The sequence below is a fragment of the Oncorhynchus clarkii genome, chromosome 4 (assembly GCF_045791955.1).
Source record: "Oncorhynchus clarkii lewisi isolate Uvic-CL-2024 chromosome 4, UVic_Ocla_1.0, whole genome shotgun sequence".
Classification (NCBI taxonomy): Eukaryota; Metazoa; Chordata; class Actinopteri; order Salmoniformes; family Salmonidae; genus Oncorhynchus; species Oncorhynchus clarkii.
The window spans coordinates 94,178,887-94,205,717 of record NC_092150.1 but is presented as its reverse complement, the minus strand read 5'-3'; the positions used below and the strand labels follow the sequence as shown (position 1 = coordinate 94,205,717).

At 45.6% G+C, this 26,831-nt stretch overlaps 1 protein-coding gene across 2 annotated transcripts in view; it reads left to right on the top strand.

The window, feature by feature from the left end:
• The first annotated feature begins 3,230 nt into the window (after positions 1 to 3,230).
• Positions 3,231 to 26,831, top strand: part of LOC139407928 (microtubule-associated protein RP/EB family member 3-like) — a 29,374-nt gene continuing 5,773 nt past the window's right edge. Inside the window, exons 1-7 of one of the 2 annotated variants that reach the window (XM_071151811.1) lie at positions 3,231 to 3,339; positions 9,826 to 9,950; positions 10,097 to 10,242; positions 15,321 to 15,477; positions 21,945 to 22,075; positions 23,924 to 24,076; positions 24,341 to 24,606. In XM_071151811.1, coding sequence (XP_071007912.1) covers positions 9,830 to 9,950; positions 10,097 to 10,242; positions 15,321 to 15,477; positions 21,945 to 22,075; positions 23,924 to 24,076; positions 24,341 to 24,421 — 789 coding nt within the window. In that variant the 5' untranslated portion in view covers positions 3,231 to 3,339; positions 9,826 to 9,829 and the 3' untranslated portion in view covers positions 24,422 to 24,606. Of the gene's footprint in view, positions 3,340 to 9,825; positions 9,951 to 10,096; positions 10,243 to 15,320; positions 15,478 to 21,944; positions 22,076 to 23,923; positions 24,077 to 24,340; positions 24,607 to 26,831 lie in introns of those variants that run through there. The other variant, XM_071151812.1, reaches the window with a different exon arrangement.

Here is a 26,831-nt window from a genome sequence, read left to right as displayed (position 1 = left end):
TGTTAGCTCAACCGGAAGGGACACCGATCCCAAAGAAGTTTTAATGAGTGTAGTTAGTTAGTTGGGTAATGAGGTGGTTGGTTTTAATGAGTGTAGGGTTAGTTAGTTAGTAGGGTAATGAGGTGGTGGGTTTTAATGAGTGTAGGGTTAGTTAGTTGGGTAATGAGGTGGTGGGTTTTAATGAGTGTAGGGTTAGTTAGTAGGGTAATGAGGTGGTGGGTTTTAATGAGTGTAGGGTTAGTTAGTTGGGTAATGAGGTGGTGGGTTTTAATGAGTGTAGGATTAGTTAGTAGGGTAATGAGGTGGTGGGTTTTAATGAGTGTAGGGTTAGTTAGTTAGTAGGGTAATGAGGTGGTGGGTTTTAATGAGTGTAGGGTTAGTTAGTTGGGTAATGAGGTGATGGGTTTTAATGAGTGTAGGGTTAGTTAGTAGGGTAATGAGGTGGTGGGTTTTAATGAGTGTAGGGTTAGTTAGTTGGGTAATGAGGTGGTGGGTTTTAATGAGTGTAGGATTAGTTAGTAGGGTAATGAGGTGGTGGGTTTTAATGAGTGTAGGGTTAGTTAGTTAGTAGGGTAATGAGGTGGTGGGTTTTAATGAGTGTAGGGTTAGTTAGTAGGGTAATGAGGTGGTGGGTTTTAATGAGTGTAGGGTTAGTTAGTAGGGTAATGAGTGTAGGGTTAGTTAATAGGGTAATGAGGTGGTGGGTTTTAATGAGTGTAGGGTTAGTTAGTTAGTAGGGTAATGAAGTGGTGGGTTTTAATGAGTGTAGGGTTAGTTAGTAGGGTAATGAGTGTAGGGTTAGTTAGTTGGGTAATGAGGTGGTGGGTTTTAATGAGTGTAGGGTTAGTTAGTAGGGTAATGAAGTGGTGGGTTTTAATGAGTGTAGGGTTAGTTAGTAGGGTAATGAGTGTAGGGTTAGTTAGTTGGGTAATGAGGTGGTGGGTTTTAATGAGTGTAGGGTTAGTTAGTAGGGTAATGAGGTGGTGGGTTTTAATGAGTGTAGGGTTAGTTAGTAGGGTAATGAGTGTAGGATTAGTTAGTAGGGTAATGAGGTGGTGGGTTTTAATGAGTGTAGGGTTAGTTAGTAGGGTAATGAGGTGGTGGGTTTTAATGAGTGTACGGTTAGTTAGTTAGTAGGGTAATGAGGTGGTGGGTTTTAATGAGTGTAGGGTTAGTTAGTAGGGTAATGAGTGTAGGGTTAGTTAATAGGGTAATGAGGTGGTGGGTTTTAATGAGTGTAGGGTTAGTTAGTTAGTAAGGTACTGAGGTGGTGGTTTTTAATGAGTGTAGGGTTAGTTAGTAGGGTAATGAGTGTATTGTTAGTTAGTTGGGTAATGAGGTGGTGGGTTTTAATGAGTGTAGGGTTAGTTAGTAGGGTAATGAGGTGGTGGGTTTTAATGAGTGTAGGGTTAGTTAGTAGGGTAATGAGTGTAGGATTAGTTAGTAGGGTAATGAGGTGGTGGGTTTTAATGAGTGTAGGGTTGGTTAGTTGGGTAATGAGGTGGTGGGTTTTAATGAGTGTACGGTTAGTTAGTTAGTAGGGTAATGAGGTGGTGGGTTTTAATGAGTGTAGGGTTGGTTAGTTGGGTAATGAGGTGGTGGGTTTTAATGAGTGTAGGGTTAGTTAGTAGGGTATTTAAAAATATGTTTATTTTTTATTCCAATTTTCCCGTTTCCATTTTTCCATTTTGTATCACAAAGTGTAATGGATTCATACTATAGTTCAGTTGGTGGAGTTAACGCAGCATATTGGACGCCAACAACAGTTAAGTCACACAAATAAGAAGAACTCTGACGTTGTGTTCACCCAATCAATGCTTCAGAGAATTAATCTAGTACTGAAAGCATAAAACTACAGAAAGCTACATTGCAGTACATAAAATATGGTAAGTAGTTGACTCAGAGAGAGACAACAGTTGAACAGTTTTGAACAAATTCATATCCTCAGAAATGAAGGAGAAGCACGAGAGATCAAGAGAGCTAGGTATATTTTGTTGTATTTTTCAATTTCACTTAGCTAGCGAATGCAGCTACCAGGTCCAGTTCCTGTATTGAAGTGGTGTGGAATGGATGGTGAGCTGGGGTGGCTCCTACCAGGTCCAGTATTGGCCATCACAGCTACAGTTTCCAAGGCTACAAGGAAGAGCAGAATGTGTCTCCTGACCCGGTAGAGAAGTTTTCACAATTGCTCACAGAGTTGGAGTCAAAGCGGCCTGAGACCCCAAGGACTGAAATACTGTAAGATAATTGAAGACTGTTTTGTACAACAGGGTTTTTCCAGCATCTCCATTGAGAGAAATCTGTGCATCCAAGTAGAGGACACGCTGGAAAACAGAGTTCACAGGTCAGGGATCCCTCTGTTGCCAATAGGTGAAGAGGGGCAGGGCTAGGTTGACCAGGTGAAGCAGGTAGATTGAGCTACACAGCTGTATCACATTCACTAATGATTTTACATAATTTAACCGCTCACCTCTGTTACTTATACACTACTGATTCCACATCATTCATTTCTCACTTTGACTTCTTATAAACTAATGATAACACATAATTTAACCTTTACCCTCTCCTACTGGGGCGGCAGGTAGCCTAGTAGTTAGAGCGCTGGGCAAGTAACAAAGGTTGCTAGATCGAATCCCCAAGCTGAAAATCTGTCGTTCCACCCCTGAACAAGGAAGTTAACCCACTGTTCCTAGGCCGTCATTGTAAATAAGAATTTGTTCCTAACGGACTTGCCTAGTTAAATAAAGGTAAAATACTTATACACTAATGATTCCACATTGTTTAACCTTTAAAGGGGAAATCTGCTTTTTCTATATAATGTGTTTACTTATAAATTGATATGCAACCATTGATTCTTGAAGAATGTAACTACTTCAACTGTTGTACCCCATCAGAACCCAAAATATAAGCTTTGTTTTACTCCGTTTTTAAACATGGTAAATTTAAACAATCACTATATAGCCTGAAAACATTTTTCAAACTATAATTTTGATATTAATGTATTCTGCAGAATAAACCCCATTACAACAACAAAAAATGTGTCACTATGTTCTATTTGAAAGGGCGAAAGTAAAATGACAGATATTATCCGTATGTCGACAGGCAGCCAAACCTCAGACGAGCCAGGTGATGTAGATCCATCATGGCGTCCCGGGGATCCGAGGTGATGCAGTTGCGTTATGACGCAGGTGAAAACCTGCCGCTGTGGGAAGCGCTCGGCGTACAGCTGGGCTGTGGTTGGTCGGTTGGGGCAGCAGCTCGTCGCTACGAACAAGCTGTAGCAACGCAGTAGTATCGACCGGACAGGCTCAGAACAGCACGATTCTTCAAAACTAGAGCGTGAGTGACTGTCACTAATTATTATCACTACGATGTATACTATTTAAAAGCGGACTTTGACAACTAACGTTAGTTTAGTTTTTATAGTTAGCTAGTCAGGTAGACATTCCCGAATGCCATCACATTCGAGTCCCATTCGGAGCGGCTCAGAGTGTGTGAGAGAGTGTGTGAGAGAGGGAGAGAGGGATATTTCTGGAGGCCTCCAGACGGGGTTGGATGAAAACAGTATAGTTGAATTGTGCTGGACCGGCTGGCCAGACCGGGCTAGACCGACCGTTATGTATAGCTAACGTATCACTAGGCTTGCATCTACGTACTGTAGGCTAGTTCAGTTAGCTCAGTTAGCTTAGCTCAGTTGGTTCAGTTAGCTCAGCTCATTCATTAGCTCTGCAGCAAGTCTTTAGCAGCTTAAATCAAGCCCTACGCAGCAACTCACATTTGTGCTAAAACAGCCACTGACTACTAGGTAGTCACATTGTTTTCGTTGTAACTAGATATTGTTTGACTGTTGTCCTTGTATGATGAACAAGTCCTTTACTGATTTAGACGTTACGATGTTATTATCAAGTAGTCAACTTTCCCCCGTCAACAACAAGCAGGCAGTAGCGGTCTGTCATCAGTGACATGCCAACACATTATCCGGCCTAGGGGCTTCTGATCGGGAGGCGTTTATCAGTGACACACACATATCACCATGGGCGCCTGAAATGTTAGTATAAAAAAATATATCCTTCTACATTGTTTCTTAACAGGGGGAATGGATATTTGTTTTGCCACAATAAATTATATACATTTTTTAATGACTAGATCACTAATCCCTGAAAATCCATCCCCCAATAATTAATTGACAGGTTTGAAACCCTACCAACTCTGTGTCTCACAAACTTCCCAACCCATTCCCTGATAATCCCTCCCACAGTGATTGATTGACAGGTTTGAAACCCTACCAACTCTGTGTCTCACAAACTTCCCAACCCATTCCCTGATAATCCCTCCCACAGTGATTAATTGACAGGTTTGAAACCCTACCAACTCTGTGTCTCACAAACTTCCCAACCCATTCCCTGATAATCCCTCCCACAGTGATTAATTGACAGGTTTGAAACCCTACCAACTCTGTGTCTCACAAACTTCCCAACCCATTCCCTGATAATCCCTCCCACAGTGATTGATTGACCCACAGTGATCGAGGATTTCATATTTGTATTTATTTAACCAGGCAAGTCAGTTAAGAACACATTCTTATTCACAATGACTACCTAGGAACGGTGGGTTAACTGCCTTGTTCAGGGGCAGAACGACAGATTTTTACCTTGTCAACTCGGGGATTCGACGCTCTAACCACTAGGCTACCTGCTGCATGATAATGAGGAAATAAAATGTTTAAAAAAAATACATATTGTTTTAGCCAATAAGGATTTCAATTTTATACTTGGTAGATTAATTTTTAAAAAAAATTAAATTGCACATTACATTTTCATATTTTTGTCTCATGATCGGGCGGCAGGGTAGCCAAGTGGTTAGCGCATTGGACTAGTGACTGGAAGGTTGCAAATTCAAACCCCCGAGCTGACAAGGTACAAATCTGTCCCTGAACAGGCAGTTAACCCACTGTTCCTAGGCCGTCATTGAAAATAAGAATTTGTTCTTAACTGACTTGCCTGGTTAAATAAAGGTAAAAAAAAATAAAAAATGTAGGTCAAATACAAATGTGAACTTTGATTTATTCTTTTAACAATTTTCTTTCTAAATATGGCATTGTTCTCTGGAAGGCCATTGAACAAGAACTGTCAACTTGAAAATGCAAACTGGAGTTTCGCATTTAAATGTGGTCATTGATTATGTTAACATAAAAAATAATGTTTCAAACAAATTATTAATTTATCCTGATCAAATTAGATTTTTTGGGGCAGCTATATATATGTATCCATATATTGCGGCCCCAACAATGCAGTAATCACTAACAATGTAATACCAGAAAAAACAAGGTAGATAAGAACACTAAGTAAGGAGACTATATACAGGGTCAGTACCATATTAACATGTACAGGGATACTGGAGTGATGGAGGTAGATACGTATAGGGTACAGGGATACTGGAGTGATGGAGGTAGATATGTATAAGGGGAAGGAGACAGGGATACTGGAGTGATGGAGGTAGATATGTATAGGGGGAAGGAGACAGGGATACTGGAGTGATGGAGGTAGATATGTATAGGGGGAAGGAGACAGGGATACTGGAGTGATGGAGGTAGATATGTATAAGGGGAAGGAGACAAGATACTGGAGTGATGGAGGTAGATATGTATAGGGGGAAGGAGACAGGGATACTGGAGTGATGGAGGTAGATATGTATAGGGGGAAGGGGACAGGGATACTGGAGTGATGGAGGTAGATATGTATAGGGGGAAGGAGACAGGGATACTGGAGTGATGGAGGTAGATATGTATAGGGGGAAGGAGACAGGGATACTGGAGTGATGGAGGTAGATATGTATAGGGGGAAGGGGACAGGGATACTGGAGTGATGGAGGTAGATATGTATAGGGGGAAGGAGACAAGAGACTGGAGTGATGGAGGTAGATATGTATAGGGGGAAGGAGACAGGGATACTGGAGTGATGGAGGTAGATATGTATAGGGGGAAGGAGACAGGGATACTGGAGTGATGGAGGTAGATATGTATAAGGGGAAGGAGACAGGGATACTGGAGTGATGGAGGTAGATATGTATAAGGGGAAGGAGACAAGGATACCGGAGTGATGGAGGTACATATGTATGGGGGGAAGGGGACAGGGATACTGGAGTGATAGAATAGATGCTGTTCATTCAGAAAGTTTTCAGACCATTTGACATTTTTGACATTTTGTTACATTACAACCTTGTTTTAAAATGGATCAGACCCTTCTCCCCCGATTGCTCAGTTTGGCCGGGTATCTCTAGGAAGAGTCTTGGTTTTTAAGAATGATGGAGGCCACTGTGTTCTTGGGGAACTTCAATGCAGCAGAAATGTTATTGGTACCCTTCCCCAGATCTGTGTCTCGACACAATCCTGTCTCTGAGCTCTAGGGACAATTCCATTCGACCTCATGGCTTGGTTTTTGCTCTGACATGTACTGTCAACTGTGGGACCTTATATAGACAAATCCCATCAATTGAATTTACCACAAGTGGACTCCAACCAAGTTGTAGAAACATCATAAGGATGATCAATGGAAACAGGATGCAGCTGAGCTCAATTTTGAGCCTCATAGTAAACAGGCTGAATACTTAAATAAGTAAATAAAGTATTTCTGTTTAGAATTTCTTGTAAATTAGCAAAAACTTCAAAAAATCTGTTTGCACTTCGTCATTATGGGGTATTTTGTGTACAGTGAATTCGACTCTTCCTAGAGCTTGCCGCCCAACCATACTAATCAATCGGGGGAGAAGGGCCTTGGTCAGGGTGGTGACCAAGAACCGATGGTCACTCTGACAGAGCTCCAGAGATCCTCTGGAGATGGGAGAACCTTCCAGAAGGACAACCATCTCTGCAGCACTCCACCAATCAGGCCTTTATGGTAAACTGGCACCAAAAGGACTCTGACCATGAGAAACAAGATTCTCTGGTCTGATGAAAACAAGATTGAACTCTTTGGCTTGAATGCCAAGTGTCACATCTGGAGGAAGTCTGCCACCATGCTGTGGGATGTTTTTTATCAACAGGGACTGGGAGACTAGTCAGGAATGAGGGAAAGATGAACAGAGCAAAGTGAAGAGAGATCCTTGATGAAAACCTTCTCCAGAGCACTCATTACCACAGACTGGGGTGAAGGTTCACCTTCCAACAGGACAGTGACCCTAAGCACACAGCCAAGACAACACAGGAGTGGCTTTGAGACATGTCTTTAAAGAGCCCAAAGCCGATCGAACATCTCTGGAGAAACCAAAACCCAATACAGACAGGTCACTGGCCTCCTCCCTCGAGGCTGTCTAATCGGTGATCAGGTCTACCACCATACTTTCATCAGCAAACTTGATGGTGTTGGAGTCGTGCGTGGCCACACAATCATGGGTGAACAGGGAGTACAGGAGGGGACCAAGCATGCACCCTTTAGGAGCTCCCGTCAGGAAGTCCAGGATCCAGTCGCAGGGAGGTGTTCAGTCCCTGGGTCCTTAGCTTAGTGATGAGCTTTCAGGGCACTAAGGTGTTGAACACTGAGCTGTAGTCAGAAAAACATCATTCTCAGTGTGCAGTGCAATAGAGGTTGTGTCATCTGTGGATCTGTTGGGACGGTTTTGTATTGGAGTGGGTCCAGGGTGTCTGGGATGATGGTGTTGTGAACCTTGATCAGCCTTTCAAAGCATTTCATGGCTACAGACATGAGCGATAGAGGTCGACCGATTATGATTTTTCAACGCCGAGACCGATTATTGGAGGATCAAAAAAGCTGATACCGATTAATCGGACAATGTTTTATTTTTATTTATTTGTAATAATGACAATTACAACAGTGCTGAATGAACACTTATTTTAACTTAATATAATACATCAATAAAATCAATTTATCCTCAAGTAAATAATGAAACATGTTCAATTTGGTTTAAATAATGCAAAAACTAAGTGTTGGAGAAGAACGTAAAAGTGCAATATGTGCCATGTAAGAAAGCTAACGTTTAAGTTCCTTGCTAAGAACATATGAAAGCTGGTGGTTCCTTTTAACATGAGTCTTCAATATTCCCAGGTAAGAAGTTTTAGGTTGTAGTTATTATAGGACTATTTCCCTCTATACCATTTGTATTTCATTAACCTTTGACTATTGGATGTTCTTATAGGTACTTTAGTATTGCCAGTGTAACAGTATAGCTTCCGTCCCTCTCCTCGCTCCTCCCTGGGCTCGAACCAGCAACACAATGACCACAGCCACCACATCGAAGCAGCGTTACCCATGCAGAGCAAGGGAAACAACCACCCCAAGGCTCAGAGCGAGTGAAGTTTGAAACGCTATTAGCGCGCGCTAACTAGCCAGCCATTTCACTTCGGTCACACCAGCCTCATCTCGGGAGTTGATAGGCATGAAGTCATAAACAGCACAATGCTTGGACGCACAACGAAGAGCTGCTGGCAAAACGCACGAAAGTGCTGTTTGAATGAATGTTTACGCGCCTGCTTCTGCCTAACACCGCTCAGTCAGATTATATGTAACACAGGACACGCTAGATAATATCATCAACCATGTGTAGTTAACTAGTGATTATGATTGATTGTTTTTTTTAAGATAAGTTTAATGCTAGCTAGCAACTTACCTTGGTTTACTGCATTTGCGTAACAGTCTCCTTGTGAAGTGTAACGAGAGAGAGGCAGGTCGTTATTGCGTTGGACTAGTTAACTGTAAGGTTGCAAGAAAGGATCCCCTGAGCTGACAAGGTGAAAATCTGTCTCTCTGCCCCTGAAAGAGGCAGTTAACCCAACATTTCTAGGCAGTCATTGAAAATAAGAATGTGTTCTTAACTGACTTGCCTAGTTAAATAAAGATTAAATAAAGGTGTAAAAAAAAAAATGGTGCCCAAAAATACCGATTTCCGATTGTTATGAACTTAAAATTGTCCCTAATTAAATCGGCCATTCCGATTAATCGGTCGACCTCTAGTTATAACTAGTGATTATGATTGATTGTTTTTTTATAAGTTTAATGCTAGCTAGCAATTTACCTTGGCTTCTACTGCATTCGCGTAACAGGCAGGCCACTCGTGGAGTGCAATGGTTAGAGCGTTGGACTAGGTAACTGTACGGTTGCAAGATTGGGTCCCCTGAGATGACAAGGTAAAAATCTGTCGTTCTGCCCCTGAACAAGGCAGTTAACCCACCGTTCCTAGGTAGTCATTGAAAATAAGAATGTGTTCTTAACTGACTTGCCTGGTTAAATAAAGGTCTAAAAATATTTTTAAAAATACAGATTTCCGATTGTTATGAAAACTTGAAATCGGCTCTGATTAATCGGTCGACCTCTAGTGAGCGATACGGGGAGATATTAATTTAGGCAGGTTACCATGGCTTTCTTGGGTACAGGGACTATGGTGGTATGCTTGAAACATGTAGGTATTACAGACTGGGTCCAAGAGAGATTGAAAATGTCAGTGAAGACACTTGCCAGCTGGTCAGCGCATGAATATGCGTCCTGGTAATCCATCTGGCCCTGTGGCCTTGTGAATGTTAACCTGTTTAAAGGGTTTACTCTGGCTTACTGGCTTTACATTGGCTACTGATCACACAGTTGTCCGTAACAGCTGGTGCTCTAATGCATGGTTCATTTTTGCTTGCCTCGAAGCATAGAAGGCATTTAGCTGGGTCACTTATTTAGACTGAGAAGTGCAGTCCTAACATTCTGACTAGAGGTATCACTGATCTACCTCTATAGACTGACTAGAGGTATCACTGATCTACCTCTCTATAGACTGACTAGAGGCGTATACGTTGTAATTATATAATGTAAAACGTGTGTGTTGCAGGTTGATGGCGGTGAATGTATTCTCCATCTCTTCGGCTCTGGAGAACCTGAGTCGTCATGAGATGCTGTCCTGGGTCAACGACTCTCTACGGCTCACCTACACCAAGGTAGAACAACTGTGTTCAGGTAACACGCACATACATTTAAATTCATATATTCATTAACAATATATGCTAACTTATAAATGCCTCATGTTGATACAACTGTATAAATGAATCACAACCTAGTCCTAATAATTGATATGCTAACTTGTAAATGTTGTGTGTGTGTAGGTGCAGCGTATTGTCAGTTCATGGACATGTTGTTCCCTGGCTGTGTCCTGCTGAAGAAGGTGAAGTTCTCAGCAATGCTGGAACATGAGTTCATCAAAAACTTCAAGGTCCTACAGGCCTCCTTCAAGAGAATGGGTGTAGACAAGGTACACTAACAACCCCCCCCCCAGGGTGCCACTGAGGGGACGACAGCTCATAATAATGTCTGGATAGGAGTTAATAGAATGGAACTCGTGTTTGATACCATTCTATCCCAGCCATTTCCACTAGTCTGTCCTCCTCCATTCTACCCAGCCATCACCACTAGTCTGTCCTCCTCCATTCTACCACTAGTCTGTCCTCCTCCATTCTACCCAGCCATTACCACTAGTCTGTCCTCGTCCATTCTACCCAGCCATTACCACTAGTCTGTCCTCCTCAACCATTAACACTAGTCTGTCCTCCTCAACCATTACCATTATGGCTGGGGTAGTCTGTCCTCCTCCATTCTACCTCAGCCATTACCACTAGTCTGTCCTCCTCCATTCTACCTCAGCCATTACCACTAGTCTGTCCTCCTCCATTCTACCACTAGTCTGTCCTCCTCCATTCTACCCAGCCATTACCACTAGTCTGTCCTCCTCCATTCTACCCAGCCATTACCACTAGTCTGTCCTCCTCCATTCTACCCAGCCATTACCACTAGTCTGTCCTCCTCCATTCTACCAAGCCATTACCACTAGTCTGTCCTCCTCAACCATTACCACTAGTCTGTCCTCCTCAACCATTACCATTATAGTTTACTATTACTAGGCCCTGAAGTCAAATCGTAACAACAATGGCTGCTCTTGTGGTTGGCAGCCGGTTATATCAGAACTGGACGGCAGAACTTCATTACATTAAAGCTGGAATCCTAAATGGCTGTTCTTCAACTGAATAAAACAGCTGTAGACCTCGGTGAAATACTGTTATTACCATACTACTGAAATACTTACGAGCCCCTAACCAACAATTCAACCACCAGTAAAAAAACTAGAAGAAATACGGCAAAGAACAAGAAATAAAAGTAACAAGTAATTAAAGAGCAGTAAAATAATAGCTAGACTATATACAGGGGGGTACCGGTACAGAGGCAGGAGGCACTGCTTAGTTGAGGTAATATGTACATGTAGAGTTATTAAAGTGACTATGCATAGATAATAACAACAGAGGGGGGGGGGCAGCAATGCAAATAGTCTGGGTAGCCATTTGTATAGGTGTTCAGGAGTCTTATGGCTTGGGGGGTACAAGCTGTTAAGAAGCCTCTTGGTCCAAGTCTTGGCACTCCGGCACTGCTTGCCGTGCGGTAGTAGAGAGAACAGTCTATTACTGGGGTGGCTGGAGACTGACCATTTTTAGGGCCTTCCTCTGACACTGCCTGGTATAGAGGTCCTGGATGGCAGGAAGCTTGGCCCCAGTGATGTACTGGGCCGTACGCGCTACCCTCTGTAGTGCCTTGCAGACGGAGACCGAGCAGTTGCCGTACCAGGCAGTGATGGAACCCGTCAGGATGCTCTCGATGGTGCAGCTGTAGAACCTTGTGAGGATCTGAAAACCCATGCCAAATCTTTTCAGTCTCCTGAGGGGGAATAGGTTTTGTCATGCCCTCTTCACGACTGTCTTGGTGTGCTTGGACTATGTTAGTTTGTTGGTGATGTGGACACCAAGGAACTTGAAGCTCTCAACCTGCTCCGCTGCAGCCCCATCGATGAGAATGGGGGCATGTTCTGTCCTCTTTTTCCTGTAGTCCACAATCATCTCTGATTGTCTCAACTCCTCTTCAGTGTATTCCAGCTCAAATGAATAGGGACTATGTTAGTATGTAAAATAAAATCTGTAGTCCACAATCATCTCCTTTGTCTTGATCACGTTGAGAGAGAGGTTCTTGTTCTGGCACCACACGGCCAGGTCTCTGACCTCCTCCCTATAGGCTGTCTTGTCGTTGATCAGGTCTACCACTGTCGTGTCATCGGCAAACTTAATGATGGTGTTGGAGTCGTGCCTGGCCAGTCATGAGTGAACAGAGTGTACAAGAGGGGACTGAGCACGCACCCGAGGTTCCCCGTGTTGAGGATCAGCGTGGCGGGCGGATGTGTTGTTACCTACCCTTACCACCGGTGGGCGGCCCGTCAGGAAGTCCAGCAGCCATTGTTGTTATGATTTTCAACTTCAGCGCCAAGTATAGGCGCTTCTCGTTGTCGTCATCAACTCAACTACCCCCACAGATTCAGAGGATTCTGATTGGTGCGGCCATACGGTGGAGGGAGAGGGAGGGGCTTAAACAGTTTGAATCGTGGCCAGACTGTATCCATGTAGCCAAAACACAATGTACAGTTTGGAATGTTTTCAGACCCCTTTCCATTTTCCACATTTTGTTACGTTACAACCTTTTTCTAAAATGGATAAAATATTTTTTTCTCCTCAATCTACACACAATACCCCAGAATGACAAAGCAAAAACACGTTTTTGAGAAATGTTTGCAAAAAATAAAAACACCTTATTTATGTAAGTATTCAGACCCTTTCCTATGAGACTCGAAATTGAGCTCAGGTGCATCCTGTTTCCATTGATCATCCTTGAGATGTTTCTACAATCAATTGATTGGACAAGATTTGGAAAGGCACACACCTGTCAATATTAGGTCCCACAGTTGACAGTGCATGTCAGAGCAAAAACCAAGCCTTGATGTTGAAGGAATTGTCCGTAGAGCTCCGAGACAGGATTGTGTTGAGGCACAGATCTGGGGAATGGTACTGAACCATTTCTGCAGCGTTGAAGGTCCCCAAGAACACAGTGGCCTCCATCATTCTTAAATGGAAGAAGTTTGGAACCACCAAGACTCTTCATAGAGCTGGCCGCCCGGCCACACTTAGCAATCGGGGGAGAAGGGCTTGGGGACCTCCCTGACCAAGAACCCGATGGACACTGACAGAGTCCTAAAGTTCCTCTGTGGAGATGGGAGAACCTTCCAGAAGGACAACCATCTCTGCAGCACTCCACCAATCAGGCCTTTAAGGTAGAGTGGCCAGACGGAATCCACTCCTCAGGAAAAGCCACATGACAGCCCGCTTGGAGTTTGCCTAAAGGCACCTAAACGACTCTCAGAAACAAGATTGAACTCTTTGGACTGAATGCCAAGCGTCATGTCTGGAGGAAACCTGGCACCATCCCTACGGTGAAGCAGCATCATGCTCTATGGATGTTGTTCAGGGACTGGGAGACTAGTGAAGCATGGTGGTGGCAGCATCATGCTGTGGGGATGTTGTTCAGCGGCAGGGACTGGGAGACTAGTGAAGCATGGTGGTGGCAGCATCATGCTGTGGGGATGTTGTTCAGGGACTGGGAGACTAGTGAAGCATGGTGGTGGCAGCATCATGCTGTATGGATGTTGTTCAGCGGCAGGGACTGGGAGACTAGTGAAGCATGGTGGTGGCAGCATCATGCTGTATGGATGTTGTTCAGCGGCAGGGACTGGGAGACTAGTGAAGCATGGTGGTGGCAGCATCATGCTGTATGGATGTTGTTCAGCGGCAGGGACTGGGAGAGCATAGTACAGAGATCCTTGATGAAAACCTGCTCCAGAGCGCTCAGGATCTCAGACTGGAGGTGAAGGTTCACCTTCCAACAGGACAACGACCCTAAGCACACAGCCAAAACAACACAGGAGTGGCTTCGGGACAAGTCTCTGAATGTCCGGACTTGAACTTGATCGAACATCTCTGGAGAGACCTGAAAATATCTGTGCAGCGACGCTCCCCATTAAACCTGACAGATTGAAAAGATCTGCAGAGAAGAATGGGAGAAACTCCCCAAATACAGGTGTGCCAAGCTTGTAGCGTCATACCCAAGACTTGAGGCTGTAATCGCTGCCAAACGTGCTTCAACGAAGTGAGTAAAAAATGTAATCCATTTTAGAATAAGGCTTTAACTTAACACAATGTGGAAAAAGTCAAAGGGTCTGAATACTTTCCGAATGCACTAAGCTCACAAGATCAAGATGGTTTGTACGATGCTAGATTTGTAGGTATACACATGTAGGTATACACATAAGCTTGTTTTACTTCGTTTTTGTTTGAATCCAAGATCTCCCACCCCTCTCTCCCAGTAGAGAGGCTGGTGAAGGGTTAAAGTCTGTCTCAGATCATCCCGGTAGAGAGGCTGGTGAAGGGTTAAAGTCCCTGTCTGTCTCAGATCATCCCAGTAGAGAGGCTGGTGAAGGGTTAAAGTCGCTCTGTCTCAGATCATCCCGGTAGAGAGGCTGGTGAAGGGTTAAAGTCGCTCTGTCTCAGATCATCCCGGTAGAGAGGCTGGTGAAGGGTTAAAGTCTCTCTGTCTCAGATCATCCCGGTAGAGAGGCTGGTGAAGGGTTAATAAAGTATCTCAATTCAATTCAAGGGCTTTATTGGCATGGGAAACATGTGTTAACATTGCCAAAGCAAGTGAGGTAGATAATATATAAAGTGAATATATAAAGTGAAATAAACAATAAAAATGAACAGTAAACATTACACAGAGAAGTTTCAAAACAATAAAGACATTACAAATGTCATATATATATATATATATATATGTGTTTTAACAATGTACAAATGGTTAAAGGACACAAGATAAAATAAATATGGGTTGTATTTACAATGGTGTGTGTTCTTCACTGGTTGCCCTTTTCTCGTGGCAACAGGTCACAAATCTTGCTGCTGTGATGGCACACTGTGGAATTTCACCCAGTAGATATGGGAGTTTATCAAAATTGGATTTGTTTTCGAATTCTTTGTGGATCTGTGTAATCTGAGGGAAATATGTCTCTCTAATATGGTCATACATTGGGCAGGAGGTTAGGAAGTGCAGCTCAGTTTCCACCTCATTTTGTGGGCATTGAGCACATAGCCTGTCTTCTCTTGAGAGCCATGTCTGCCTACGGCGGCCTTTCTCAATAGCAAGGCTATGCTCACTGAGTCTGTACATAGTCAAAGCTTTCCTTAACTTTGGGTCAGTCACAGTGGTCAGGTATTCTGCCACTGTGTACTCTCTGTTTAGGGCCAAATAGCATTCTAGTTTGCTCGTTTTTTTTGTTAATTCTTTCCAATGTGTCAAGTAATTATCTTTTTGTTTTCTCATGATTTGATTGGGTCTAATATCTCTCTGTCTCAGATCATCCCAGTAGAGAGACTAGTGAAGGGTTAAAGTATGTCTGTCTGTCTGTCTCAGATCATCCCAGTAGAGAGGCTGGTGAAGGGGAGGTTTCAGGATAACTTTGAGTTCATCCAGTGGTTTAAGAAGTTTTTTGATGCCAACTACGATGGGAAGGAGTATGACCCTGTGGCCACACGCCAGGGGCAGGAGGGCGCCCCCTCACCCAACCCAGGTACAAACACACCCTCTTATCATATCACCACCTCTGCTACATCATCATCCCCTCACCCAGCCCAGGTACACACCTCCTCTGCTACATCATCATGTCCTCACCCAACCCAGGTACACACCTCCTCTGCTACATCATCATGTCCTCACCCAACCCAGGTACACCATCATGTCCTCACCCAACCCAGGTACACATCTCTGCTACATCATGTCCTCACCCAACCCAGGTACACACCTCCTCTGCTACATCATGTCCTCACCCAACCCAGGTACACACCTCTGCTACATCATGTCCTCACCCAACAAGGTACACACCTCCTCTGCTACGTCATCATCATGTCCTCACCCAACCCAGGTACACACCTCTGCTACATCATCATGTCCTCACCCATCCCAGGTACACCATCATGTCCTCACCCAACCCAGGTACACACCTCCTCTGCTACATCATGTCCTCACCCAACCCAGGTACACACCTCCTCTGCTACATCATGTCCTCACCCAACCCAGGTACACACCTCCTCTGCTACATCATCATGTCCTCACCCAACCCAGGTACACACCTCCTCTGCTACATCATGTCCTCACCCAACCCAGGTACACACCTCTGCTACATCATGTCCTCACCCAACCCAGGTACACACCTCCTCTGCTACATCATGTCCTCACCCAACCCAGGTACACACCTCCTCTGCTACATCATCATCATGTCCTCACCCAACCCAGGTACACACCTCCTCTGCTACATCATGTCCTCACCCAACCCAGGTACACACCTCCTCTGCTATATCATGTCCTCACCCACCCCAGGTACACACCTCTGCTACGTCATCATCATGTCCTCACCCAACCCAGGTACACACCTCCTCTGCTACATCATGTCCTCACCCAACCCAGGTACACACCTCCTCTGCTACATCATGTCCTCACCCAACCCAGGTACACACCTCTGCTACATCATGTCCTCACCCAACAAGGTACACACCTCCTCTGCTACGTCATCATCATGTCCTCACCCAACCCATGTAAACACCTCTGCTACATCATCATGTCCTCACCCATCCCAGGTACACCATCATGTCCTCACCCAACCCAGGTACACACCTCCTCTGCTACATCATCATGTCCTCACCCAACCCAGGTACACACCTCCTCTGCTACATCATCATGTCCTCACCCAACCCAGGTACACACCTCCTCTGCTACATCATGTCCTCACCCAACATCCAGGTACACACCTCCTCTGCTACATCATCATGTCCTCACCCAACCCAGGTACACACCTCCTCTGCTACATCATCATCATGTCCTCACCCAACCCAGGTACACACCTCCTCTGCTACATCATCATCATGTCCTCACCAACCCAGGTACACACCTCCTCTGCTACATCATCATCATGTCCTCACCCAACCCAGGTACACACCTCCTCTGCTACATCATGTCCTCACCCAACCCAGGTACACACCTCCTCTGCTACATCATGTCCTCACCCAACCCAGGTACACACCTCCTCTGCTACATCATCATGTCCTCACCCAACCCAGGTACACACCTCCTCTGCTACATCATGTCCTCACCCAACCCAGGTACACCATCATGTCCTCACCCAACCCAGGTACACACCTCCTCTGCTACATCATCATCATGTCCTCACCCAACCCAGGTACACACCTCCTCTGCTACATCATCATCATGTCCTCACCCAACCCAGGTACACACCTCCTCTGCTACATCATCATCATGTCCTCACCCAACCCAGGTACACACCTCCTCTGCTACATCATCATCATGTCCTCACCCAACCCAGGTACACACCTCCTCTGCTACATCATCATGTCCTCACCCAACCCAGGTACACACCTCCTCTGCTACATCATCATCATGTCCTCACCCAACCCAGGTACACACCTCCTCTGCTACATCATCATGTCCTCACCCAACCCAGGTACACACCTCCTCTGCTACATCATGTCCTCACCCAACCCAGGTACACACCTCCTCTGCTACATCATGTCCTCACCCAACCCAGGTACACCATCATGTCCTCACCCAACCCAGGTACACACCTCCTCTGCTACATCATCATCATGTCCTCACCCAACCCAGGTACACACCTCCTCTGCTACATCATCATCATGTCCTCACCCAACCCAGGTACACACCTCTGCTACATCATCATGTCCTCACCCATCCCAGGTACACCATCATGTCCTCACCCAACCCAGGTACACACCTCCTCTGCTACATCATGTCCTCACCCAACCCAGGTACACACCTCCTCTGCTACATCATCATGTCCTCACCCAACCCAGGTACACACCTCCTCTGCTACATCATCATGTCCTCACCCAACCCAGGTACACACCTCCTCTGCTACATCATGTCCTCACCCAACCCAGGTACACACCTCTGCTACATCATGTCCTCACCCAACCCAGGTACACACCTCCTCTGCTACATCATGTCCTCACCCAACCCAGGTACACACCTCCTCTGCTACATCATCATGTCCTCACCCAACCCAGGTACACACCTCCTCTGCTACATCATGTCCTCACCCAACCCAGGTACACACCTCCTCTGCTACATCATGTCCTCACCCACCCCAGGTACACACCTCCTCTGCTACGTCATCATCATGTCCTCACCCAACCCAGGTACACACCTCCTCTGCTACATCATGTCCTCACCCAACCCAGGTACACACCTCTGCTACATCATCATGTCCTCACCCAACCCAGGTACACACCTCCTCTGCTACATCATCATGTCCTCACCCAACCCAGGTACACACCTCCTCTGCTACATCATGTCCTCACCCACCCCAGGTACACACCTCCTCTGCTACGTCATCATCATGTCCTCACCCAACCCAGGTACACACCTCCTCTGCTACATCATGTCCTCACCCAACCCAGGTACACACCTCTGCTACATCATCATGTCCTCACCCAACAAGGTACACACCTCCTCTGCTACGTCATCATCATGTCCTCACCCAACCCAGGTACACACCTCTGCTACATCATCATGTCCTCACCCATCCCAGGTACACCATCATGTCCTCACCCAACCCAGGTACACACCTCCTCTGCTACATCATGTCCTCACCCAACTCAGGTACACACCTCCTCTGCTACATCATCATGTTCTCACCCAACCCAGGTACACACCTCCTCTGCTACATCATGTCCTCACCCAACCCAGGTACACACCTCTGCTACATCATGTCCTCACCCAACCCAGGTACACACCTCCTCTGCTACATCATCATCATGTCCTCACCCAACCCAGGTACACACCTCCTCTGCTACATCATCATGTCCTCACCCAACCCAGGTACACACCTCCTCTGCTACATCATGTCCTCACCCACCCCAGGTACACACCTCCTCTGCTACGTCATCATCATGTCCTCACCCACCCCAGGTACACACCTCCTCTGCTACGTCATCATCATGTCCTCACCCAACCCAGGTACACACCTCCTCTGCTACATCATGTCCTCACCCAACCCAGGTACACACCTCCTCTGCTATATCATGTCCTCACCCACCCCAGGTACACACCTCTGCTACGTCATCATCATGTCCTCACCCAACCCAGGTACACACCTCCTCTGCTACATCATGTCCTCACCCAACCCAGGTACACACCTCCTCTGCTACATCATGTCCTCACCCAACCCAGGTACACACCTCTGCTACATCATGTCCTCACCCAACAAGGTACACACCTCCTCTGCTACGTCATCATCATGTCCTCACCCAACCCAGGTACACACCTCTGCTACATCATCATGTCCTCACCCATCCCAGGTACACCATCATGTCCTCACCCAACCCAGGTACACACCTCCTCTGCTACATCATCATGTCCTCACCCAACCCAGGTACACACCTCCTCTGCTACATCATCATGTCCTCACCCAACCCAGGTACACACCTCCTCTGCTACATCATGTCCTCACCCAACCCAGGTACACACCTCCTCTGCTACATCATCATGTCCTCACCCAACCCAGGTACACACCTCTGCTACATCATCATCATGTCCTCACCCAACCCAGGTACACACCTCCTCTGCTACATCATCATCATGTCCTCACCAACCCAGGTACACACCTCCTCTGCTACATCATCATCATGTCCTCACCCAACCCAGGTACACACCTCCTCTGCTACATCATGTCCTCACCCAACCCAGGTACACACCTCCTCTGCTACATCATGTCCTCACCCAACCCAGGTACACACCTCCTCTGCTACATCATCATGTCCTCACCCAACCCAGGTACACACCTCCTCTGCTACATCATGTCCTCACCCAACCCAGGTACACCATCATGTCCTCACCCAACCCAGGTACACACCTCCTCTGCTACATCATCATCATGTCCTCACCCAACCCAGGTACACACCTCCTCTGCTACATCATCATCATGTCCTCACCCAACCCAGGTACACACCTCCTCTGCTACATCATCATCATGTCCTCACCCAACCCAGGTACACACCTCCTCTGCTACATCATCATCATGTCCTCACCCAACCCAGGTACACACCTCCTCTGCTACATCATCATGTCCTCACCCAACCCAGGTACACACCACCTCTGCTACATCATCATCATGTCCTCACCCAACCCAGGTACACACCTCCTCTGCTACATCATCATGTCCTCACCCAACCCAGGTACACACCTCCTCTGCTACATCATGTCCTCACCCAACCCAGGTACACACCTCCTCTGCTACATCATGTCCTCACCCAACCCAGGTACACCATCATGTCCTCACCCAACCCAGGTACACACCTCCTCTGCTACATCATCATCATGTCCTCACCCAACCCAGGTACACACCTCCTCTGCTACATCATCATCATGTCCTCACCCAACCCAGGTACACACCTCCTCTGCTACATCATCATCATGTCCTCACCCAACCCAGGTACACACCTCCTCTGCTACATCATCATCATGTCCTCACCCAACCCAGGTACACACCTCCTCTGCTACATCATCATCATGTCCTCACCCAACCCAGGTACACACCTCCTCTGCTACATCATCATCATGTCCTCACCCAACCCAGGTACACACCTCCTCTGCTACATCATCATGTCCTCACCCAACCCAGGTACACACCTCCTCTGCTACATCATGTCCTCACCCAACCCAGGTACACACCTCCTCTGCTACATCATGTCCTCACCCAACCCAGGTACACACCTCCTCTGCTACATCATCATCATGTCCTCACCCAACCCAGGTACACACCTCCTCTGCTACATCATCATCATGTCCTCACCCAACCCAGGTACACACCTCCTCTGCTACATCATCATCATGTCCTCACCCAACCCAGGTACACACCTCCTCTGCTACATCATCATGTCCTCACCCAACCCAGGTACACACCTCCTCTGCTACGTCATCATCATGTCCTCACCCAACCCAGGTACACACCTCCTCTGCTACGTCATCATCATGTCCTCACCCAACCCAGGTACACACCTCCTCTGCTACATCATCATGTCCTCACCCAACCCAGGTACACACTTCCTCTGCTACATCATCATGTCCTCACCCAACCCAGGTACACACCTCCTGCTACGTCATCATCATGTCCTCACCCAACCCAGGTACACACCTCCTCTGCTACATCATCATGTCCTCACCCAACCCAGGTACACCTCCTCTGCTACATCATCATGTCCTCACCCAACCCAGGTACACACCTCCTCTGCTACATCATCATGTCCTCACCCAACCCAGGTACACACCTCCTCTGCTACATCATCATGTCCTCACCCAACCCAGGTACACACCTCCTCTGCTACATCATCATGTCCTCACCCAACCCAGGTACACACCTCCTCTGCTACATCATGTCCTCACCCAACCCAGGTACACACCTCCTCTGCTACATCATGTCCTCACCCAACCCAGGTACACACCTCCTCTGCTACGTCATCATGTCCTCACCCAACCCAGGTACACACCTCCTCTGCTACATCATCATGTCCTCACCCAACCCAGGTATACACCTCCTCTGCTACGTCATCATGTCCTCACCCAACCCAGGTACACCATCATGTCCTCACCCAACCCAGGTACACACCTCCTCTGCTACATCATCATGTCCTCACCCAACCCAAGTACACACCTCCTCTGCTACATCAATGTCCTTACCGCTTCTCAAACTGCTCCTCACCAGGTCATCTCATTTCCACAAACCCAAATGACCCTCCTCTTCCTCTACCCCATGTAAAGGTGATCCATCCTGCCTGTGTTCATGTGCTTTGACTTGGTTTTCTCCCTCTACGGTATAAATCAGGTGCTTTGTTTTCCTGTGTTTGGGTTGAACTTTTGGCTAGTCTTTTTTCAGGTTATTATAGTAGAACTGATGTAGGTAGCTGTTGATTGGGTGCTAGTGAGAGTGGTTAATATTGGTTGTGTGTCCAGGCCCCCAGAGGACGTCTCCCACGGCGACCAAGACATTCCACGCCTCCCCGAGGCCGATACAGTCTGCCCCCATCCGCAGGGCGACGCCCACCAGAGCGTCAGACTCTGAGATACTAGAACTGAACCAGCAGGTACACACACACACACAGAGTAATACTGAAATACAAACATGAAAATAAGAATTCTTATCAAAGAAGTACCTAATTTATTCTCTATATATTTTTATTTCTAAATGTTTGATATACAGTGCCTTCGGGAAAGTGTTTTGTTACATCCTTATTCTAAAATGTATTTTAAAAATAAAAAAAATCCTCAATCTACACACATTACTCCATAATGACAAAGCGAAAACTGTTTTTTAGAAAATGTATTAAAAATACAAAACAGAAATACCTTATTTACATAAATATTCAGACCCTTTACTATGAGACTTGAAATTGATCTCAGGTGCATCCTGTTGATCCATTGATCATCCTTGAGAGGTTTCTACAACTTTGTTGGAGTCCACAGGAGGTAAATTCAATTGATTGGACATGATTTGGAAAGGCACAGACCTGTCTTAAATGGAAGAGGTTTGGAAACACCAAGACTCTTCTTAGAGCTGGCCTCCCAGGCCAAACTGAGCAATCGGGGGAGAAGGGCCTTGGTCAGGGAGGTCCTGCAGCACTCCACCAATCAGGCCTTTATGGTAGAGTGGCCAGACTAAAGCCGCTCCTCAGTAAAAGGCACATGACAGCCCGCTTGGAGTTTTCCAAAAGGCACCTAAACGACTCTCAGAAACAAGATTCTCTGGTCTGATGAAACCAAGATTGAACTCTGTGCTGAATGCCAAGTGTCACATCTGGAGGAAACCAGGAACCATCTCTACGGTGAAGCATGGTGGTGGCAGCATCATGTTGTGGGGATGTTTTTCAGCGGCAGGGACTGGGAGACTAGTCAGGATCGAGGGAAAGATGAACAGAGCGATCCTTGATGACAACCTACTCCAGAGGACCTCAGACTGGGGCGACGGTTCACCTTCCAACAGGACAACGACCCTATGCACACAGCAAAGACAACACAGGAGTGGCTTCGTGACAAGTCTCTGAATGTCCTTGAGTGACCCAGCCATAGCCCGGAGTTGAACCCAATCGAACCTCTCTGGAGAGACCTGAAAATAGCTGTGCAGCAAAGTTCCCCATCCAACCTGACAGTTTGAGAGGATTTGCAGAGAAGAATGGGAGAAACTCCCCAAATACAGGTGTGCCAAACTTGTAGCATCATACCCAAGAAGACTCGATTCTGTAATCGCTGTCTAAGGTGCTTCAACAAATTGCTGAGTAAAGGGTCTGAATACTTATGTAACTGTGATATTTACTCTCTACCTACTGACCTCCTACCCCTCTCTCCAACCCTCCTACCCCTCAACCCTCCTACCCCTCTCTCCAAACCTCCTACTCCTCTCTACCTCTCCTACCCCTCTCTCCACCTACCTATCTCTCCTACCCCTCTCTCCACCTACCTACCTCTCTCTCCACCTACCTACCTCTCTCTCCACCTACCTACCTCTCTCTCCACCTACCCACCTCTCTCTCCACCTACCCACCTCTCTCTCCACCTCTCCTACCCCTCTCTTCACCTGCCTACCTCTCCTACCCCTCTATCCACCTACCTACCTCCTACCCCTCTCCCACCCCTCTCTCCACCTCTCCTACCCCTCCCTACCTCTCCTACCCCTCTCTCCACCTACCTACCTCTCCACCTACCTGCCTCTCCCTCCACCTACCTACCTCTCCTACCCCTCTCTCCACCTACCTACCTACCTCTCTCTCCACCTAACTCCCTCTCCACCTCTCCTACCCCTCTCTTCACCTGCCTACCCCTCTCTCCACCTACCTACCCCTCCTACCCCTCTCTCCTACCCCTCTCTCCACCTACCTGCCTGTCCCTCCACCTACCTGCCTCTCCCTTTTTCTCATCATATGTGTGTGTGTGTATAGATGTTGGACCTGAAACTGACAGTGGATGGTCTTGAGAAGGAGAGAGATTTCTACTTCAGTAAGCTGAGAGATATCGAGCTGATCTGTCAGGAGAATGAGACCAACACCAGCCCAACACTCTCCAAGATCATGGATATACTGTACGCTACTGAGGTAGGACAGACGCATACAGACTATATGCTGGTGGTAGTGGCATTGGAGGGCCAGTAGAGGGCAGTGTACCTGTGATTGCAGTCTGTCCTGTTCCATCACACAACTATTATTAATCTTCTAATCAATAGAAGTAGAATTAATCATAATTTATTAACTTTAATAGTGATTGTTTGTTATTAAAGGGGAAGATCAGTATATTAGGAACCATTGAACATCAAGTTGCAAAATAGTATACTTCCCCTTTAAGTGTATGATGCTTGCTAGGTTACCAGCTCGGTACCAGCTGTCCTTCAGCTGAGACTTCCCGTGGTCACCAGACATCCCAGGGCATCGACTAGGTCTTAACCCTGGGGCTATGGCTAAACTCCCACCCCAAACCATTACAACCAACCATGGCTGTGGTGGTCATGACATTTGGTCAACCGGTGATTGTCAAGCAAGTAACTGGCGTCTTCATGGTAATTTACCGTTAATTAACAAACACATTCAGCATTTCCTGGCTTCCACATATCCTACAAGACACTGATGCAGACCGTTGGAACATCTACACTTTAAAAAGTCTAATAAATACATGTAATATAGCCTACACCTCAACAATTAATACATGTAATATAGCCTACACCTCAACAATTAATACATGTAATATAGCCTACACCTCAACAATTAATACATGTAATATAGCCTACACCTCAACAATTAATACATGTAATATAGCCTACACCTCAACAATAAATCCATGTAATATAGTCTACCTACACCATCACAATAAATCCATCTAATATAGTCTACCTACACCATCACAATAAATCCATGTAATATAGTCTACCTACACCATCACAATAAATCCATGTAATATAGTCTACCTACACTATCACAATAAATCCACGTAATATAGTCTACCTACACCATCACAATAAATCCACGTAATATAGTCTACCTACACCATCACAATAAATCCATGTAATATAGTCTACCTACACCATCACAATAAATCCATGTAATATAGTCTACCTACATCATCACAATAAATCCATGTAATATAGTCTACCTACACCATCACAATAAATCCACGTAATATAGTACCTACACCATCACAATAAATCCATGTAATATAGTCTACCTACACCATCACAATAAATCCATGTAATATAGTCTACCTACACCATCACAATAAATCCATATAATATAGTCTACCTACACTATCACAATAAATCCATGTAATATAGTCTACCTACACCATCACAATAAATCCATGTAATATAGTCTACCTACACCATCACAATAAATCCGCGTAATATAGTCTACATCATCACAATAAATCCATGTAATATAGTCTACCTACACCATCACAATAAATCCATGTATTATAGTCTACCTACACCATCACAATAAATCCATGTAATATAGTCTACCTACACCATCACAATAAATCCATGTAATATAGTCTACCTACACCATCACAATAAATCCATGTAATATAGTCTACCTACACCATCACAATAAATCCATGTAATATAGTCTACCTACACCATCACAATAAATCCATGTAATATAGTCTACCTACACCATCACAATAAATCCATGTAATATAGTCTACACCTTCACAATTTCTTCATATACGAGCAGCAATGCACACATGGCAGTAGGCGATAAGCGCGAATATACCAAAATGCAATAAATAAGCGGGAAAAACACCACTCTCAAAAGTGAGCGCAAATGCGATCATGCATGTAATGCTTTATTGTAAAAGGGAGTTACGGTTTTCTTGTGGTGAAAGAGAGGAGGACCAAAATGGTTATTTTGATACATGTTTAATAAAAGAATAAACTCGAACAATGCAAAACAATAAACATAACGTGAAAACCTAGACAGCCTATCTGGTGCAAACAAACAGAAACAATCACCCACGAAACACTCAGAATATGGATGCCTAAATATGGTTCCCAATCAGAGACAACGATAAACACCTGCCTCTGATTGAGAACCACTCCAGGCAGCCATAGACTTTTCTAGATAACCCTACTATACCACAATCCCTACAAAAAAACAAGGCAAAACACACCACATAATAAACCCATGTCACACCCTGGCCTAACCAAAATAATAAAGAAAACACAAAATACTAAGACCAGGGCAAAGGGTCATTTTTAATGGGGAAAATTATCTTCCCCAAACTTAACTCAAGTATGCCAGGTAGGTTCTGAGGTTATTTGGCCACTTTAGTTGTGATACAAACCTTATTAAAACAAATAGGCCAGGCTACATGAGGTGTGCGACTATGATTTAGTTGTAGGAACATTGCTGCTATAACAGCCTCCACTCTTCTGGGAAGGTTTTCGACTAGATGTAGGAACATTGCTGCTATAACAGCCTCCACTCTTCTGGGAAGGCTTTCCACTAGATGTTGGAACATTGCTGCTGGGACTTGCTTTCATCCAGCCACAAGCATTAGTGAGGTCGAGTAAGGCACTTATCCAGAAGGTGGGAAGAAGAGGGTTAAGAGCATCTGCTAAATTACTAAAATGAGCACTGATGTTGGGCGATTAGGCCTGGCTCGCAGTTGGCATTCTAATTCAACCCAAAGGTGTTCAGTGGGGTTGAGGACAGGGCTCTGTGCAAGCCAGTCAAGGTCTTCCACACCGATTTCAACAAACAATTTCTGTTGGACCTCGCTTAGTGCACGGGGGCATTGTCATGCTGAAACAGGAAAGGGCCTTCCCCAAACTGTTGGAAGCACAGAATTGTCTGTCATTGT